This window comes from Pseudophryne corroboree, chromosome 6 (assembly GCF_028390025.1).
Source record: "Pseudophryne corroboree isolate aPseCor3 chromosome 6, aPseCor3.hap2, whole genome shotgun sequence".
Classification (NCBI taxonomy): Eukaryota; Metazoa; Chordata; class Amphibia; order Anura; family Myobatrachidae; genus Pseudophryne; species Pseudophryne corroboree.
The window spans coordinates 191781399-191801274 of NC_086449.1; the positions used below are offsets into that span (position 1 = coordinate 191781399).

A 19876-nucleotide genomic window follows, 5' to 3' on the forward strand; every position below is an offset into this window, starting at 1 on the left:
TGTGTGGAGTTTGTATTGTCTGTCTTCATAATGAGTAAGACACCAGCAAAATCTAAGAAACATTTGTCATGTCATGTCTGTAAGAGTGTGTTGCCTGATGGATCCACCACATGTACAGCATGTGTTGTTAATACAGCCATAAATACGATTTCCATTCCAGAAGTAAAGGCATCTCAGGACCCGCCATGGGCTTTACTTGCAGATGTATTAGTTGGTTTACAATCAGAACTGGCCGCCTCTCGTGAAGAAAGAGAGGCGGCAAGATCTGAGTTTAAGATGAGACCATTTGAGTTACCTGGGGAGTCTCAAACTGGTCATAAGTCCACCTTGAGTGGAAAAGATAAGTTTCCTTTTCCTACTAATTTTCCTGTCTCTGGGATACTAGACCTCACTGAACAGGAGTACGAGGAGGGCGAAATAGAACAACAGTCAGAAGGTGACGACTTTGACAGCCCAGGTATTGACAATCTCATCAGAGCAGTTCGTCAGTCGCTGGAGTTTACGGAAACTGAGGAGCCACTGACGAATGATGAGGTAGTCTTTACTAAACGACAGAGATCTCCGATGTGTTTCCCTATCTCGGAATCTCTTAATAAAATGTTACTGGAGTCACGGAAAAATCCGGACAAACGGTTTTCTATTCCTCGTAGATTTAAATCGAGTTACCCGTTTCCAGAGGCCATGACAGCTACATGGGAGAACCCACCTTTGGTGGATTCATCCGTATCTAAACTTACGAGGAAGTTAACCATACCAGTCCCAACTGCTACTACGCTTAAAGACCCTGCAGATCGTAAAATAGAGGCTATGCTAAGGTCCATGTACACAGCAACTGGAGTGCTGTTAAGACCTGGGTTGGTTGGCATTTGGGTTACTAAAGCTTTAATGGTATGGATAAAAGAGCTCAAGTCGGCTCTGCAAGATGATCATCTTATACTTCTCGCGGATCAAATCTGGGAAGCTGCTGAATATCTATGTACAGCTTCTACTGACGTCTGTCAGCTTACTTCTCGCCTGTCCTCATCGCTAGTCACAGTACGACGAGCACTTTGGCTGCGTTCGTGGCAGGCGGAGACGGAGGTTAAAAAAGGTATAGAGGCATTGCCTTATGATGGCGAGAAACTTTTTGGTCCTGAATTGGACAAATGGATTTCTGAGGCTACTGGAGGGAAGTCTGTTTTTCTTCCATCGCCTACAACTATACCTAAACGGAAATATTCTGGTCCGGCGTTCAAATCCTTTAGAACTCAGCCCTTTCGTGGGCAGGGAGGAGCAGTCACGCCGGGCAGAAGAGGTCGGGGACGTAGTGCCCGACAATCCAATGCACGTCGTCAAGACACCAAGACCACTAACAAACCAGTGGCATGACGGGCTCCCAGCCCATCTCGGATCTCCAATTGTGGGAGCACGCCTTCAGAGCTTTCAGGGGGCGTGGCTGCAGACGTCCACAGATGGGTGGATCCGCAATTTAGTATTAGAGGGTTACAAAATAGAGTTCGATTATCTTCCGACAGGAAGATTTTTCACGACAGGACTGCCTGTGTCGGACGACAAGAAAGCAGTTCTGCAGGTTGCCATTCAGTCTCTGCTGAATGCTGCAGTGATAATTCCGGTCCCTGTGCAGGAACAGGGGCAGGGTTATTATTCCAGTCTGTTTCTGGTACCAAAACCAGATGGCTCAGTCAGGCCAATATTGAACCTAAAAGGTCTCAATCATTACGTCACTTACCACAGATTCAAGATGGAATCTCTCAGGTCAGTAATTGCAGGGTTAGAGCCACAGGAATTCATGATTGCACTAGATCTCAAGGATGCGTATTTGCACATTCCGATTTGGCCACCTCACCAGAGTTTCTTAAGGTTTGCGATAAGACGAGACCATTACCAATTTCAGGCTCTACCGTTTGGCCTCTCATCAGCGCCTCGGGTATTCACCAAGGTAATGTCCGTGATGACAGCTCATCTCAGGTCCCTAGGGGTAATAATTGTTCCGTATTTAGACGATCTACTCATAAAGGCTCCGTCTCAACAATTGCTTCTCCAACATGCCTTACTAACGTACAATGTACTAGTTCAGCACGGTTGGATAGTCAGTTTAAAGAAATCACATCTAATTCCGTGTCAACGACTTCAATTCCTAGGGATGATTCTCGATACAGTAAAACAAAGGGTTTACCTGCCACAACAGAAAGTACAGGGCATTCGTCATCTGGTGCAATTAGTGCTCAAGCCACGCACAGTCTCAGTACATTTGTGCATTCGCCTTCTAGGCACAATGGTGGCGGCTTTCGAAGCACTTCAGTTCGGAAGATTTCACTCACGTCCGTTTCAACTGGAGGTGTTAGCACAGTGGTCGGGATCACATCTGCAGCTGCACCACAGGGTGAGGTTGTCACCACAAGTCAGGGTGTCTCTTCTCTGGTGGTTAAAAATACACAATCTATCTGCAGGGAGACGATTCGGCGTCGCGAATTGGATAATTCTGACAACAGACGCAAGTCTCAGAGGTTGGGGAGCTGTAGTTCAGAGTTATCGGCTCCAGGGCCTCTGGGCGGATCACGAAAGATCGCTATCCATAAATGTTCTGGAACTCAGGGCGATTTACAATGCTCTAAGACAAGCGGTGTACATGTTTCGTTTTCAGACTGTTCAGGTGCAGTCAGACAACGCGACGGCAGTCGCATATATAAACAAACAAGGAGGAACGAGAAGCCGCATGGCTATGCGGGAAGTAGCTCGGATCCTCAGATGGGCCGAATATCACCAGGTGATATTATCGGCAGTGTTCATTCCTGGAGTGGACAACTGGGAGGCAGATTTTCTCAGTCGTCGGGATTTTCATCCAGGAGAGTGGGCATTGAATCCAGAAGTATTTCAGATGTTGATCCAGAAGTGGGGTTACCCTCAGGTGGATCTAATGGCATCCCGCCACAATCATCAGGTGTCAAGATATGTGTCCAGAACAAGAGATCCAGGGGCAGTGGCGGTGGATGCTCTCACAGCCACGTGGCCATACAGCCTTGTGTATCTGTTTCCACCGTTTCCGCTGCTCCCGTTGGTGCTAAAACGGATCAAGAGAGGGTTCGTCACAGTCATTCTAATAGCGCCTCATTGGCCTCGGAGGGCTTGGTTCTCGGATCTCCTCGGGTTACTCGCAGACGATCCGTGGCCACTCCCACTACGTCCGGACCTGTTACAACAGGGTCCGTTCCTTTACCCCGATTTAGCGCGGCTGCGTTTGACGGGGTGGCTGTTGAAAAGGCCATCTTAAGGAAAGAGGGCATTCCTGAGTCTGTTATACCAACCATGGTACGAGCTAGGAAGCCGGTTACGGCAGCTCATTATTATAGAATTTGGCGTACTTATATAGGTTGGTGTGAAGCTCGGAAATTTCCGACATCGTCTTTTAAATTATCCCGTCTTTTGTTATTTTTACAAATGGGGTTAGATGGAGGACTACGTCTTTCCACATTAAAGGTGCAGGTATCTGCGTTGTCAATTTATTTTCAAAGGAAATTGGCCTCGTTACAGTCAATACATACGTTTCTACAGGGTGTAAAGAGGATACAGCCTCCTTTCATTCCACCTACAGCACCATGGGACTTGAATCTGGTTTTAGATTTCTTACAGTCCGATTACTTTGAACCCTTACAACAAGTGGATATTAAATTTCTCACTTGGAAAACGATTTTTCTTTTAGCCTTAGCTTCGGCTAAGCGTGTTTCAGATTTGGGTGCCTTGTCATGCAAGTCACCGTATTTAATTTTTCATGATGACAGAGCGGAACTTCGGACGAATCCCGCTTTTCTACCAAAGGTAGTGTCGTCTTTTCACATCAATCAACCAATAGTAGTTCCTGTGTTAACAGGAGACTCTGGAACGTTGGATGTGGTTCGCGCATTGCGTATCTATGTTTCCCGAACGTCTACTGTGCGTAAGACAGATACGTTGTTTGTTCTCTATGACGCAGCTAAGAGGGGTTGGCCAGCCTCTAAGCAGACCTTATCCAGATGGATCAAACTGACTATACGTCAGGCTTACCTTTATGCTAAGTTACAGCCACCTACTTCAGTAACAGCTCATTCCACACGTTCTGTGGGGACGTCATGGGCAGCGAGTCGTGGGGCTTCTACGACACAGCTTTGCCGTGCGGCTACTTGGTCGTCAGTGCACACGTTTGTGCGCTTTTACAAGTTTGATACGTTCGCGGCAGCAGCATCTAGCTTTGGCCGTTTAGTGTTACAGGTGCCAAACAGCTCTCCCGCCACGGAGGAGACTTTGGTACATCCCAAGAGTACTCCAGTGACCCCTAGTGGATGAAAAAGAAAATAGGATTTTGGTACCTACCAGGTAAATCCTTTTCTTTGAATCCATAGGGGGCACTGGACGCCCACCCAGAGCAGTTTACCTGTTTTAGGAGTCCAGTGGTTCTTATGGTAACACACTTTCACGACTGGTTTAAATTTAACAAGGGTTAATCAGTTATGGTGTCAACTGTTTAGTTGTCTGTTACGTTGTGTCAACTTTATTGTTGTCTGTGAGACTATATGTAATTCTCCTTTTGTCAATCTCTCTATCGATCCTGTTCGGCTCAGTAAAAAACACTGAAGTGCTGCAGGATATGGAGGGGAGGAGTAGTCTCAAAAATTAATTTATTCAGTGCCTTCTTCCGGTGGAAGCCGTCCATATCCCAAGAGTACTCCAGTGCCCCCTATGGATTCAAAGAAAAGGATTTACCTGGTAGGTACCAAAATCCTATTTTCTGCAGCGGGGTACACTGGTATTCCACAGGGAATAACATCGGAGTGTAGAGTTGGATCTTGATCCGAGGCACCAACAGGCTAAAGCTTTGACTGTTCCCAGGATGCACTGCACCGTCTCCTCTATAGCCCCTCCTCCAGGCACTGGAGCTCAGTTTGTAAGTTGGTGCCTGCAGTGCAGCTAATAGGTGGGGCTGCGCTAGGCAGCCCTGAAAAGAGCTTTTTAAAGAAGAAAGTAGACTCCAAGGGCTGCAGCACAGGCATGTCAGTCTGACATTCTGTGCTGCGGCTCCATTACCTCCCTCAGCGGCGCTGCATACTGCCACGCCCTGGTTGCCGGGTACTTGCAGCGGAGGCTCTCCGGTTCCCTTAAGGCACACATCACCGCTGCTGCTCTCCTGGATCGCGTGGCCGCACTTCAGGGAGGAGGTAAGAGAGTTCCCTAGCTCGGACCCGCCGAAATCGCGATCCAGTCACGGTCCCAGGAGACGGACCGCGCTGCTGGCGTGGACACTGTGGCCATGCAGGGACCCCACTATATCCACCAGGGCAGGGAGCACAGGTCGGATTTACTAAAATCAGTTTAACATAGGCTCCATAGTACGTGGTGGTGAAGTCCAGCAGAGGGGATAAGGCGCTGACCTGTAGCCCCTCCCCCAGCTCCAGGCGCCATCTACAGCAGGTGTTCCCGCCCTGGAGCTTCATCTCGGGGGGCTCATCAACTGGAAGAAATCCTTGCGTTACTGGACACACACACAACCAACATTTGTTCTTATCTCCAGAGAAAGTCCTGAAACTTCAGGACAGAATCAGATGCTTCCTCTCTCGTCCAAGAGTGTCGATACACTCGGCGATGCAAGTACTAGGCCTCATGGTGTCGGCTTTCGACATGGTAGAGTACGCTCAATTTCATTCCCGCCCTCTACAGAGGTTAATCCTTTCCAAGTGGGACGGGCTGCCTCACCGGATCAGGTCTCAAATGATCTCCTTGACTCCGGACCGTCTGTCGCTGAGCTGGTGGCTACACGACCAACAATTGGGCAAGGGTCATCCCTTCTGGATCTCCAACTGGGTCCTCCTAACGATGGATGCCAGTCTGCGGGGTTGGGGCATGGTGTTGGAGCAACACTCTCTTCAAGGTCGGTGGACCAGGGAGGAATCTCTCCTCCCGATAAATATTCTGGAATTGCAGGCAGTGTTCAATGCACTGAAACTTGCCCTGCCTCTGGTACAGAACAGGCCTGTTCAAGTACAGTCAGACAACGCCACCATGGTGACGTACATAAATCATCAAGGCGGCACTCGAAGCCGCATGGCAATGATGGAAGTGTCAAAAATCCTCCAATGGGTGGAACGCCATCTACCGGCCATATCGGCAGTGTTCATTCCGGGTGTCCTCAACTGGGAAGCGGACTTCCTCAGTCGTCAGGACGTACACGCCGGAGAGTGGAGTCTTCATCCAGAAGTCTTTCAACTCCTAGTGGACAAGTGGGACTTACCAGATGTAGACCTGATGACGTCTCGGCACAATCACAAGTTTCCGGTCTTTGGAGCAAGATCAAGGGATCTTCAAGCAGCGTTCATGGACGCACTGGCAATTCCATGGAACTTTCGGCTGCCATACGTGTTCCCTCCAGTGTCTCTTCTGCCCAGGGTGATACGGAAGTTCAAGCAAGAAGGAGGAATACTACTTCTAGTCGCTCCAGCCTGGCCCAGACGGCATTGGTTCTCAGACCTGCAGGGTCTCTCGATAGAGCGTCCTCTTCTATTTCCTCAACGCCCAGACCTCCTCGTTCAGGGCCCTTGTGTCTACCAGGACCTGGCACCACTGGCTTTGACGGCATTGCTCTTGAAGCTTCACTCCTGAGGGCTAAGGGATTCTCTGAGGCGGTCGTTCGAACTATGTTAAAGGCCTGTAAACCGGGTTCGGCTCGGATTTATTATAGGGTCTGAAATTCTTACTTCACCTTGTGTGCTGCTAAGACTTATGCATACAAGTTCAGCACTGCCAGACTTTTGGCTTTTCTTCAACAAGGCCTGGACTTAGGCTTTCGTTTGGCCTCCCTTAATGTTCATGTATCTGCCTTGTCGGTGTGGTTTCAGAGAAAAATTGCGTCTTTTCCTGACATTCATACTTTCATTTAGGGTGTTTTACGGATTCAGCCTCCCTATGTCCCTCCTGTGGTTCCATGGGATCTGTCTGTTGTTCTGAATGCCCTACAAGAGTCTCCATTTGAACCTCTTGACTCTGTGGACCTTAAATGCCTTACGCTTAAGGTTATTTTTCTGTTGGCTATTGCCTCTGCTAGGAGGGTGTTGGACTTGTCCTGTCGTCCACCCTTTCTGATTTTTCACCGTGATTGTACAGTTCTTAGAACTCGCCCTGGTTATCTAACTAAGGTGGTGTCATCTTTCCACCTTAATCAAGAGATTGTGGTTCCGGCCTTTATCTCTCCTGGTTTGTCTTCCAAAGAGCGGTCTTTGGATGTGGTACGGGCTCTCCGTATATATGTGGAGAGGACTGCCTCCATCCGGAGGTCAGATTCTCTTTTTGTCCTTTTTGGTTTTCACAAACGTGGCTGGCCTGCGAATAAGCAAACTTTGGCCAGATGGATTAGAATGGTGATTGCACAAGCGTATGCGCAGGCTGGGCTCCCAGCTCCTGCTGCTATTAAGGCCCATTCTACTCCGTCTGTTGGACCTTCTTGGGTGGCCCGCCGTGGCGTGTCCCCAGAACAAGTGTGCAAGGCGGCTATGTGGTCCTCAGTAAACACGTTCATCAGGTTCTATGCATTTGATACTTCCCCCTGCGAGGATGCTTCCTTCGGACGCAGGTTCTTGTACCCGCTATAGTGCGTCCCCTCCTATGAGGAACTGCTTTAGGACATCCCCGATGTTATTCCCTGTGGAATACCAGTGTATCCCACTGCAGAAAAGGAGATTTATGGTAGACTTACCATAGGAAAAGTCAAAGCTTTAGCCTGTTGGTGCCTCGGATCAAGATCCAACTCTACACCCCAATGTTATTCCCTGTGGATTCCAGTGTAGCGCGCAGAAAGAGATTTACCTATGGTAAGCAAATCTCCTTGTGGTTGCCTTTTAACCAGTGCTCTCCAGTTACTGTGGAACCAGGAGGTGCTGTGTTGACAGCACTGAAGAGCCAGAGGCACTGAGAAAAGTAAAGTGTAATTAAAGATCCACCGGGTGGGGGCTGGTGTAGGAGCAGAGGTCAGGGGGCGCTGCATGTGTACAGGCATAGCAAGTTCTGTCAAGGAACACTCCCTTGTCCTCTTATTACTCCTTTAATAACTGGTGCAAAAGTTGACCAGCTGGTCAACTTTCACTTGCTCCGCCCACTCTACACCACTATGCATTAGACAGATAGATCTGTATTACAGACTTTACGGTGATTACAGAATAGTTCTAGAAATATAGTTTTACTCAATAAAGGATCAAGAATATATTTCCACGGCAATATTTTCACTATCCATGATACAAGAATAGCCGCAGACAGCTTTGGCATGGGCTGATTAAATGTTTTCTTCTGATTTTTGACTGTTTTGGCACCTGACCACCCCTGGTCTCTGCATTTCCTGTCTCTGGAGCATATTAACAACTTGGGTTATTATCCATCCCAGTGGATGCTCACTCAGTTTCCAAGTCATATGGTTGCTATGCATGCTAGCGCATTTGGTTAACTAGGACATGATATAGAGGCTAAAGTTGCAGTCTGACAGTAGTAGTTATTGTATGTGAAGCATACTTGCCTAATTCAGAGTTTTGTGGAGTTCCCCCCACCCCCCTCATCTCATCCTTTCTTTAGTGAAATGGGTGGGGTATAGGACATGGTGATGCATCATCACACCCCACACTGGCACCTGCATCTTTCCTCAAGAAACTCCTGTAGGGGAAAATGTGATGCTATCCTTCGGTTCATCATTCACTTGGCACAGGCCTTCCTCTAATATACCTATAAATGCTCATGGATCATTTACATATAGGAGTGATTCTTCTTGAAGGACTAGTCAGTACTCTGTGCAGCGTGGTTGATAGTCCACTGCCTCATGAATTTCTCTACAGTGGTGGAAATGCGAGGAGAAACCTATTCATAGAGTATGTTCTTACAAATCACTGTTCAAAAACAGTGTGCTGTGTAGGAGGGATGTTTCCTTGTTATAGTATTATGATACTGTCCCTTATAATGGGGATGTAGTTGGGGGAGCGGCGCGGCCAGGAGACCGATAGACACAATACTGACGCCGGGATCCCGCCCCCTAACAATCCTGATAGTCGGCATGCCCACTAACGGGGACTATTCCCACTCATGGGTGTACACGACACCCATAGGTGGTCATTCCGAGTTGTTCGCTCGTAAGCTGCTTTTAGCAGCATTGCACACGCTAAGCCGCCGCCTACTGGGAGTGAATCTTAGCTTATCAAAATTGCGAACGAAAGATTCGCAATATTGCGAAAAGACTTCTCTGTGCAGTTTCTGAGTAGCTCGAGACTTACTCTTCCAGTGCGATCAGTTCAGTGCTTGTCGTTCCTGGTTTGACGTCACAAACACACCCAGCGTTCGCCCAGACACTCCTCCGTTTTTCCCAGAAACGGTAGCGTTTTTTCAAACACTCCCATAAAACGGCCAGTTTCTGCCCAGAAACACCCACTACCTGTCAATCACACTCCGATCTCCAGAACGAAGAAAAAACCTTGTAATGCCGTGAGTAAAATACCAATCTACATAGCAAATTTACTTGGCGCAGTCGCAGTGCGAACATTGCGCATGCGCAAATAGCGGAAAATCGATGCGATGCGAAGAAAATTACCGAGCGAACAACTCAGAATGACCACCATAGAGTGGGAATAAAACCTGTGGCGAGCCCGCGAGGGGCTTCGTTGCACTCGCGCCCCCCCCCCACCGATGGCCATCTCGAAACTGGGATCCTGGCGTCAGTATGGTGACCGCCGGTTACACATACCCAACCCCTTATAATGACATTCAGTCTCGCTGTGTGCTGCCTATGGACTTATAGTATAGTGACAAAATCAGTTTTGTGCACACTCGTTTTTCACATGATACAACTGTATTGTATTTGTTTTCAGGTGAAAGAGCTGGTCTTGGATAACTGCCTATCAAAGGAAGGAAAAATAGAAGGGCTGACAGATGAATTTGAAGAACTGGAATTTCTGAGCACAATAAACGTCTGCCTCACCTCTGTCGCAAACTTACCAAAGTTAAACAAACTGAAAAAGGTAAAGAGATGCCTGTAATATGGAAATCTTGTCAGTGTTATTTTACAAAATGCCAATCAGTCCTGTTATAATGACCATCGATAGCATGACCCAGTTGACAGGGAACGATACATGTTTTGCACCTTTTGGATGGCAGGCAAAGGGCCAGTCATTGAAAGGGGAGGGGCACAGTGGAATGGCAGATGGTGGTGCTAAGCTCCGTATCCCTGTGCCAAGGGCAGCAAATAAAATTTTTTAAAAACACATCATTGCATATCAGCCATCAGTGGCAAGATCCAGTTAATGTTAACCAGTCCCAATTCCAGTCCCTAGTACACGGTTGCTTTTTTTTTGCCATGCTTCCAACGTAGAATCAGTCCCAGGATGTTTCTTCTTACCTGGGTTAGCTAGTTTGCGTAGTGTGGGCCAGGCCTGAAAGAAGGTTCCAGTCTCGCATAAGCTGGAAACTATTATATCCCCTGTGAGGATATGGAATAATGGGAACTGCTGTCTAGGGTGGATGCTCCCATAGCGTGACTATTTCAGCCCACCATCATTCCGATTCTGTGCTGCGGTCTTGAGGGACAGGAGGCATATTAAGCTGGAGATGCCCCTTAGGTCGCTTAGACAGGTATCAGAGGGGCTGATTCAGAGATGAATGCTGTGGCAATTTATTTTTTGCAATTTGCTGATGCGCATGTTCAGATCTGGGACTGCGATGTTGACCACAGTGCCCCAAATGCCGCAGCATGATTGACGTGCTGCTGGTGTTTGGGGGCGGCAACAGGCAGTGTTCCCAAAAACGGGGGAGTGTTGGCCCAATTTTCTGGGCATTCTGAAGCCAGTGACTGTTTCATTAGATGGAGCTTCGCTGGCTCCAGCAAAGTGATATCCATGGACATCCTGAGTAATCTGAGAATGACTCCGATGTCCAATATTCACGCTGCTGTGTCTTTAGATGCAGCAGCAGAGCAGACAAGCCTGCAGTGGGTGTTTATTTTCTTAAGACGCTTCCTGCAATTTAAGCCTAATTTAGCACAGCCGCACCGTTTACAAAGTCACAGCAGTTGTGTTACAGCATACACTCTAAATCAGCACCTACAATACGTACCATGGACTAATAGGGAGCTGTGACCGCAGACAGGAATACTTAGCCGGAGACAGCATTACTAGTGAGGACGCGGTCCAATGTGGAGTTTCTAGCTCCTGTACGGAGAAGCGGTTGAGAACGCTGAGACGCGCTTATTAGAGACACCTGTGGTTAAACAGTCAGTGTGGACCGATGCCCCATATATGTACTAAAAAGTAATGATTTCCAAGTACCTTCCAGGCAAACGTGTCATGGAGTGATGTTTTGAGTCCATTTAAACCCATGTGTAAAAACTCTGACTCAGTTAAATAAATTGGGTAATGGATCCTGGTATATTGCTGCATTTATAGATGGGATTTCCTAATATGAAATCTTAGCGAAAGTGTTATACACACACCAGATAGGAATTCCTATATCTTAGTATTTGGATATCATTATATAAATAATAGGGGTATTAACACTCACCTATTGAATAATCACATCAGTTTACTCACATATGGTATACTATGTATGTAGACGCAATTGGCAGCATAAATCAGGACTGCTATATCATTAGTGAGTTTGACATTAAATAACAGTGATTTATATAAGAGAAATGAGAGATAAATGTCCGGTGGTTTCAATAATAATTTATACTGGTTACTCATAAAACTAGGTCTCATAAACAATTGCTAGCGCCTGATTAGGCAGTGATGCGCACGCTGCCCGCATAGAGAGAGCTTTAATGTATAATGCCAATGAGACCTGGAGAACAACACTTATGGGCCCTACACACATAGCGACATGCCACCGAGCTGCCCGACGGCGGAAATGGGCGACCTGGCGGCTGGAGGGGAGCTGACGGGGGGAGTGAAGTTTCTTCACTCCACCTTCACCAGGCTCCATAGCACTGCATGCAAATCTGGACGAGATTGGCCATATTGGTCTGCATGTTTATACGAGCCGACACCAGCAATGAACGAGCGCGGGGCCGCGCATCGTTCATCGCTGGTGCCTACACACTGAAAGATATGAATAATATCTCGTTCATTAATGAACGCGATCGTTCATATCTTTCACTGGTATCAACCAGTCTGTAGGGCCCATAAGTTTGAACTAAACCACAGACATAACACACATAATTGCTACAAATAATTCACAACGATACAATTGTGTCTGATTTGGGATAGGAAGGAGTTTATATTGCAAATAATTAGTTACAATCTGGAAATTCTATCAACAACAGTGGTCTAGCATTTTAATTCACTTGTCATTTATTTACACACTATTCTCACTTGCACTATATTTTGCAAACCTTCCTTATATAGAACATTAATAAAAGTTATATTTTATAGTTAGTGGTCACCTATCTAATCGATATTTGATTTGAAGTAAATTTTACATACAATTGTCCGTGTGTGCCCATAATAGGGAATACTTCCTCTCTTTGGTTTATGAAACGTATCTCAGACAGGTATCAGAGGGGCTGATTCAGAGGTGGATGCTGTGGCAATTTATTTTTTGCAATTTACCGATGCGCATGTTCAGATCTGGGACTGCAATGTTGATCACAGTGCCCCAAATGCCGCAGCTTGATTGACATGCTGCTGGTGTTTGGGGGCGGTAACAGGCAGTGTTCCCAAAAACGTGGAGTGTTGGCCCCATTTTCTGGGCATACTGAAGCCAGTGGCTGCTTGCTCCAGCAATGTGATATCCACGGACATCCTGCGTAATCTGAGAATTACTCCGATGGCCGATATTCACGCTGCGGTGTCTTTGGATGCAGCAGGAGAGCAGACAATCCTGCAGTGGGTGTTTATTTTCTTAAGACGCCACCTGCAATTTAAGCGTAGTAAAGCACAGCCACGCCGTGTACAAATTCACAGCCGCTGTGTTACAGCATGCACTTCTAAATCAGCACCTACAGTACGTACCATGGAGATGTGACTCAAGCTGCTGGCTGGTCACTGCTTAGAGCCTGGGTGGTAGGGTCAGGTTGGACTTTAAAGCTCCTGCTTTTCTCTAGGGCAGGGGTACCCAACCACTGTCCTCAAGGCACACTAAGAGGTCGCTTCAGTTATTTTCTCTTACGTCCTAGAGGATACTGGGGTCCATTTAGTACCATGGGTATAGACGCGTCTACTAGGAGCCATGGGCACTTTAAGAATTTGATAGTGTGGGCTGGCTCCTCTCTATGCCCCTCCTACTGGACAGTTTAGAAAATGTGCCCGGAGGAGTCGGTCACGCTTATGGAAGCTCCTGAAGAGTTTTCTGCATTTATTTTATACAGTATGTTTGTTATTTTCAGGCAGGGCTGGTTGGCACCAGCCTGCCTGCTTAGTGGGACTTAGGAAGGGGGGGACGGCCCAACCTCTTGAAGGGTTAATGGTCCCGTTCCCCGCTGACAGGACACTGAGCTCCTGAGGGAACTATTCGCAAGCCTCACCACTGTGATCGTACATTCCCGCAGCACGCCGCCACCCCTAACAGAGCCAGAAGAAAGAAGAGTGGTGAGTACTAAGCCGGCATCCCGACTAGCGGGTCGCCAGCCATTATGGCGGCATGAGGGTACAGAGACGCACGGCTTCTAACCGGGGCGGAATGCGTCTCCAGACACAGTACACAGCTGCGTCTCATTACACTGTGCACAGTATTCACACTGGCAAAAAAATAGCCTTAAAACGGATTTCTCTCAATTTTAAGCACCAGATTACCTCAGCCAGTATAAAAAAAGCGGGAAGACCGCGCGCCATTGAAGGGGCGGGGCTTTCACTATGAGAGGATCCAGCAGCTCACCAGCGCCATTTTCCCTCTGCAGTGGACACAGACGCTGACTGACAGGGATGCGCAGTTCCTCCAGAGAGACTCCAGATTACCTCAGCAGTACCAGGGGGTCATAGCAGGGGGGGAGCAAATTTTAGTGTACTAAGTCCCCTATCAGGGTACTTAGTCTGCGACCTGGCTAAGCTTGGCATTAGCGATAAGGGTGCGGTGGGGGCTGGCTCCAAATAACTCTGTGTCTCCCTGAAGGGCTCTTTGTGGGTTAATTGTGCTTAACCTTTTCCTGTGTGTGTGTGTGTGTGTGCACGCTGTCACATTTACATTATGTCAGGCAAAGTGTGTGTTTCTTGTACAGCGGAGTGTTCCTCTTCACCAGGGGGTTTACTACTGGGTACTCAGGGCAGTGCACCTTCCCAGAATAGCGGGGCTGAACCGGATTAGGTTACTTCCATTAAGGGAATGATCTCAAATAGAAATGAGAAAGAGACGCAATACTTAAGAAAGACTGTGGATGAGTTTATGAATAGAGACTCCGTCCCCAAAGCAGCGTCTCATTCCCCTCCAATTTTTCCCCCAAAACGATCTCTGGCCTATATCTTGCAGTCTGACGGGTCAGACATGGAGGAGGGTGAGGTGGATTTGGAGGGGGGTGGGGGGGATGCTACTCTGTCACAGTGAATAGTGGCTCTTATAGAGGCTATCAGAGATGTTCTGCAAATTCCTGATAAGGTGTCAGAGGAGTGTGAGGAATTTTATTTTAATGTAAAAAAGAAGTCACTTTTCCTGCGTCAAAGGAATTTAATACAGGTTGAGTATCCCTTATCCAAAATGCTTGGGACCAGAGGTATTTTGGATATCGGATTTTCTCTAACGTCCTAGTGGATGCTGGGGACTCCGTCAGGACCATGGGGAATAGCGGCTCCGCAGGAGACAGGGCACAAAAGCAAGCTTTTAGGATCACATGGTGTGTACTGGCTCCTCCCCCTATGACCCTCCTCCAAGCCTCAGTTAGGTTTTTGTGCCCGGCCGAGAAGGGTGCAATCTAGGTGGCTCTCTTAAAGAGTTACTTAGAAAAAGTTTTTAGGTTCTTTATTTTCAGTGAGTCCTGCTGACAACAGGCTCACTGCATCGAGGGACTTAGGGGAGAGATTTTCAACTCACCTGCGTCGTGCAGGATGGATTGGATTCTTAGGCTACTGGACATAGCTCCAGAGGGAGTCGGAACACAGGGCTCGCCCTGGGGTTCGTCCCGGAGCCGCGCCGCCGCCCCCCCCTTGCAGACGCTGAAGATGAAGAGGTCCGGAACCAGGCGGCAGAAGACTCTCAGTCTTCATCAGGTAGCGCACAGCACTGCAGCTGTGCGCCATTGTTGTCAGCACACTTCACACAGCGGTCACGGAGGGTGCAGGGCGCTGGGGGGGGGGGTGCCCTGGGCAGCAATGTATAATACCTGTATGGCGAAAAATACATCACATATAGCCCTTGAGGCTATATGGATGTATTTAACCCCTGCCAGATATCTAAAACTCCGGAGAAGAAGCCCGCCGGAAAGGGGGCGGGGCCTATTCTCCTCAGCACACAGCGCCATTTTCCCTCACAGAAAGGCTGGTGGGAAGGCTCCCATGCTCTCCCCTGCACTGCACTACAGAAACAGGGTTAAAACAGAGAGGGGGGGCACTGATTTGGCGATATGTATATATATTAAAATGCTATAAGGGAGGAACACTTATATAAAGGTTGTCCCTGGATAATTATAGCGTTTTGGTGTGTGCTGGCAAACTCTCCCTCTGTCTCCCCAAAGGGCTAGTGGGTCCTGTCCTCTATCAGAGCATTCCCTATGTGTGTGCTGTATGTCGGTACGTGTGTGTCGACATGTATGAGGAAAATATTGGTGAGGAGGCGGAGCAAATTGCCTGTAATGGTGATGTCACTCTCTAGGGAGTCGACACCGGAATGGATGGCTTATTTATGGAAATTACGTGACAATGTCAACACGCTGCAAGCCGGTTGACGACATGAGAGGGCCGGCGAACAAATTAGTATCTGTCCAGGCGTCTCAAACACCGTCAGGGGCTGTAAAATGCCCATTTACCTCAGTCGGTCGACACAGACCCAGACACGGACACTGATTTCAGTGTCGACGGTGAAGAAACAAACGTATTTTCTTTTAGGGCCACACGTTAAGGGCAATGAAGGAGGTGTTACATATTTCTGATACTCCAAGTACCACAAAAAAGGGTATTATGTGTGAGGTGAAAAAACTACCTGTAGTTTTTCCTGAATCAGATAAATTAAATGAAGTGTGTGATGATGCGTGGGTTTCCCCCGATAGAAAATTATTGGCGGTATACCTTTTCCCGCCAGAAGTTAAGGCGCGGTGGGAAACACCCCTCAGGGTGGATAAGGCGCTCACACGCTTATCAGAACAAGTGGCGGTACCATCTACGGATAGGGCCGTACTTAAGGAGCCAGCTGATAGGAGGCTGAAAAATATCCTAAAAAGTATACACACACATGCTGGTGTTATACTGCGACCAGCGATCGCCTCAGCCTGGATGTGCAGAGCTGAGGTGGCTTGGTCAGATTCCCTGACTAAAAATATTGATACCTTTGACAGGGACAGTATTTTATTGACTATAGAGCATTTAAAGGATGCATTTCTATATATGCGAGATGCGCAGAGGGATATTTGCACTCTGGCATCAAGAGTAAATGCGATGTCCATATCTGCAAGAAGATGTTTATGGACACGACAGTGGTCAGGTGATGCAGATTCCAAACGGCACAAAGATGTATTGCCGTATAAAGGGGAGGAGTTATTTGGGGTCGGTCCATGGGACCTGGTGGCCAGGGCAACTGCTGGAAAATCCACCGTTTTTTACCCTAAGTCACATCTCTGCAGAAAAAGACACCGTCTTTTCAGCCTCAGTCCTTTCGTCCCTATAAGAGTCATATCTGCCCAGGGATAGAGGAAAGGGAAGAAGACTGCAGCAGGCAGCCCATTCCCAGGAACAGAAGCCCTCCACCGCTTCTACCAAGTTCTCAGCATGACGCTGGGACCGTACAGGACCCCTGGATCCTACAAGTAGTATCCAAGGGGTACAGATTGGAATGTCGAGAGGTTTCCCCCCTCGCAGGTTCCTGTAGTCTGCTGTACCAATGTCTCCCTCCGACAGGGAGGCAGTATTGAAAACAATTCACAAGCTGTATTCCCAGCAGGTGATAATAAAATTACCCCTCCGACAACAAGGAAAGGGGTATTACTCCACACTATATGGTGGTACTGAAGGCTAGGTGAGACCTATTCTAAATCTGAAAAATTTGAACACTTACAAGGGTTCAAATCCAGATGGAGTCACTTAGAGCAGTGATAGCAAAGAACAAGGGGACTATATGGTGTCCCGGGACATCAGGGATGCTTACCTCCATGTCCCAAAATTTGCCTTTTCTCACCAAGGGTACCTCAGGTTCGTGGTACAGAACTGTCACTATCAGTTTCAAGACTATGCCGTTGGATTGTCCAAGGCACCCCGGGTCCTTACCAAGGTAATGACCGAAAGGAGGATTCGTCTTCAAAGAAAATGGACGACCTCCTGATAAGAACAAGGTCCAGAGAACAGTTGGAGGTCGGAGTAGCACTATCTCAAGTAGTTCTACGACAGCACGGGTGGATTCTAAATATTCCAAAACCGCAGTTGTTCCGACGACACGTCTGCTGGTCCTAGGGATGATTCTGGACACAGTCCAGGAAAAGGTGTTTCTCCCAGAGGAGAAAGCCAGGGAGTTATCCGAGCTAATCGGGATCCTCCTAAAACCAGGAAAAGTGTCAGTGCATCATTGCACAAGAGTCCTGGTAAAAATGGTGGCTTATTACGAAGCGCTTCCATTCGGCAGATTTCACGCAAGAACTCTTCAGTGGGATCTGCTGGACAAATGGTCCGGATCGCATCTTCAGATGCATCAGCGGATAACCCTATATCCAAGGACAAGGGTGTCTCTCCTGTGGTGATTACAGAGTGCTCATCTTCTAGAGGGCCGCAGATTCGGCATTCAGGATTGGATGCTCGTGACCACGGAGGCCAGCCTGAGAGGCTGGGGAGCAGTCACACAAGGAGTGTGATCAAGTCTGGAGAATTCTCTCCACATAAATATACTGGAGCTAAGAGCAAATTTATAATGCTCTAAGCTTAGCAAGACCTCTGCTTCAAGGTCAGCCGGTATTGATCCAGTGGGATAACATCACGGCAGTCGCCCACGTAAACAGAAAGGGCGGCACAAGAAGCAGGAGGGCAGTGGCAAAACTGCAAGGATTTTTCGCTAGGCGGAAAATCATGTGATAGCACTGTCAGCAGTGTTCATTCCGGGAGTGGACGACTGGGAAGCAGACTTCCTCAGCAGGCACGACCTCCACCCGGGAGAGTGGCAACTTCATCGGGAAGTTTTCCGCATGATTGTGAACCGTTGGGAAAGACCAAAGGTGGACATGATGGCGTCCCGCCCGAACAAAAAATGGGACAGGTATTGCGCCAGGTCACGAGACCTTCAGGCGATAGCTGTGGACGTCCTGGTAACACCGTGGGTGTAACAGTCGGTGTATGTGTTCCCTCCTCTGCTTCTCATAACCAAGGTATTGAGAATTATAAGAATAGAGGAGTAAGAACTATACTCGTGGCTCCGGATTGGCCAAGAGGGACTTGGTAACCGGAACTTCAAGAGATGCTCACAGAGGACTAATGGCCTCGGGAGCTAAGAAGGGATTTGCTTTCAGCAAGTACCATGTCTGTTCCAAGAGGAACCGTGGCATCGGCCTTTAAGAAAGGACCTGCTCCAGCAGGGACCTTGTCTGTTCCAAGACTTACCGCGACTGCGTTTGACGGCATGGCGGTTTGAACGCCGGATCCTAAGGGAAAAGGCATTCCGGAAGAGGTCATACCTACCCTGGTCAAAGCCAGGAAGGAGGTGACCGCACAACGTTATCACCACATGTGGTAAAAATATGTTGCGTGGGTGAGGCCAGGAAGGCCCCACGAAAAAATTTCAACTAGGTCGATTTCTGCACTTCCTGCAAACAGGAGTGTCTATGAGCCTCAAATTGGGGTCCATTAAGGTTCAAGTTTCGGCCCTATAGATTTTCTTCCAGAAAGAATTGGCTTCAGTTCCTGAAGTCCAGACGTTTGTCAAGGGAGTATTGCATATACAGCCCTTGTGTGCCTCCAGTGGCACCGTGGGATCTCAACGTAGTGTTGGGATTCCTCAAATCATATTGGTTTGAACCACTCAAATCTGTGGATTTGAAATATCTCACATGTAAAGTGACCATGCTGTTGGCCCTGGCCTCGGCCAGGCGATTGTCAAAATTGGCGGCTTTGTCTTACAAAAGCCCATATTTGATTTTCCATTCGGGACAGGGCAGAACTGCGGACTCGTCCCCAGTTTCTTCCTAAGGTGGTGTCAGCGTTTCACCTGAAACAACCTATTGTGGTGCCTGCGGCTACTAGGGACTTGGAGGACTCCAAGTTGCTAGACGTTGTCAGGGCCCTGAAAATATATATATATATATATATAATTCCAGGACGGCTGGAGTCAGAAAGTCTGACTTGCTGTTTATATTGAAGGCACCCAAAAAGCTGGGTGCTCCTGCTTCTAAGCAGACTATTGCTCGTTGGATTTGTAGTACAATTCAGCTTGCACATTCTGTGGCAGGCCTGCCACAGCCAAAATCTGTAAATGCCCATTCCACAAGGAAGGTGGGCTCATCTTGGGCGGCTGCCCGAGGGGTCTCGGCTTTACAACTTTGCCGAGCAGCTACTTGGTCAGGGGCAAACACGTTTGCTAAATTCTACAAATTTGATACCCTGGCTGAGGAGGACCTGGAGTTCTCTCATTCGGTGCTGCAGAGTCATCCGCACTCTCCCGCCCGTTTGGGAGCTTTGGTATAATCCCCATGGTCCTGACGGAGTCCCCAGCATCCACTAGGACGTTAGAGAAAATAAGATTTTACTTACCGATAAATCTATTTCTCATAGTCCGTAGT

At 48.0% G+C, this 19876-nt stretch overlaps 1 protein-coding gene across 4 annotated transcripts in view; it reads left to right on the plus strand.

Moving 5' to 3' along the window:
- Positions 1-19876, plus strand: part of ANP32A (acidic nuclear phosphoprotein 32 family member A) — a 98811-nt gene that overhangs the window by 45484 nt on the left and 33451 nt on the right. For all 4 annotated transcript variants that reach the window (XM_063925531.1, XM_063925528.1, XM_063925532.1 and 1 more), the window contains exon 2: positions 9864-10013. In XM_063925531.1, coding sequence (XP_063781601.1) covers positions 9864-10013 — 150 coding nt within the window. The remainder of the gene's footprint in view (positions 1-9863; positions 10014-19876) is intronic.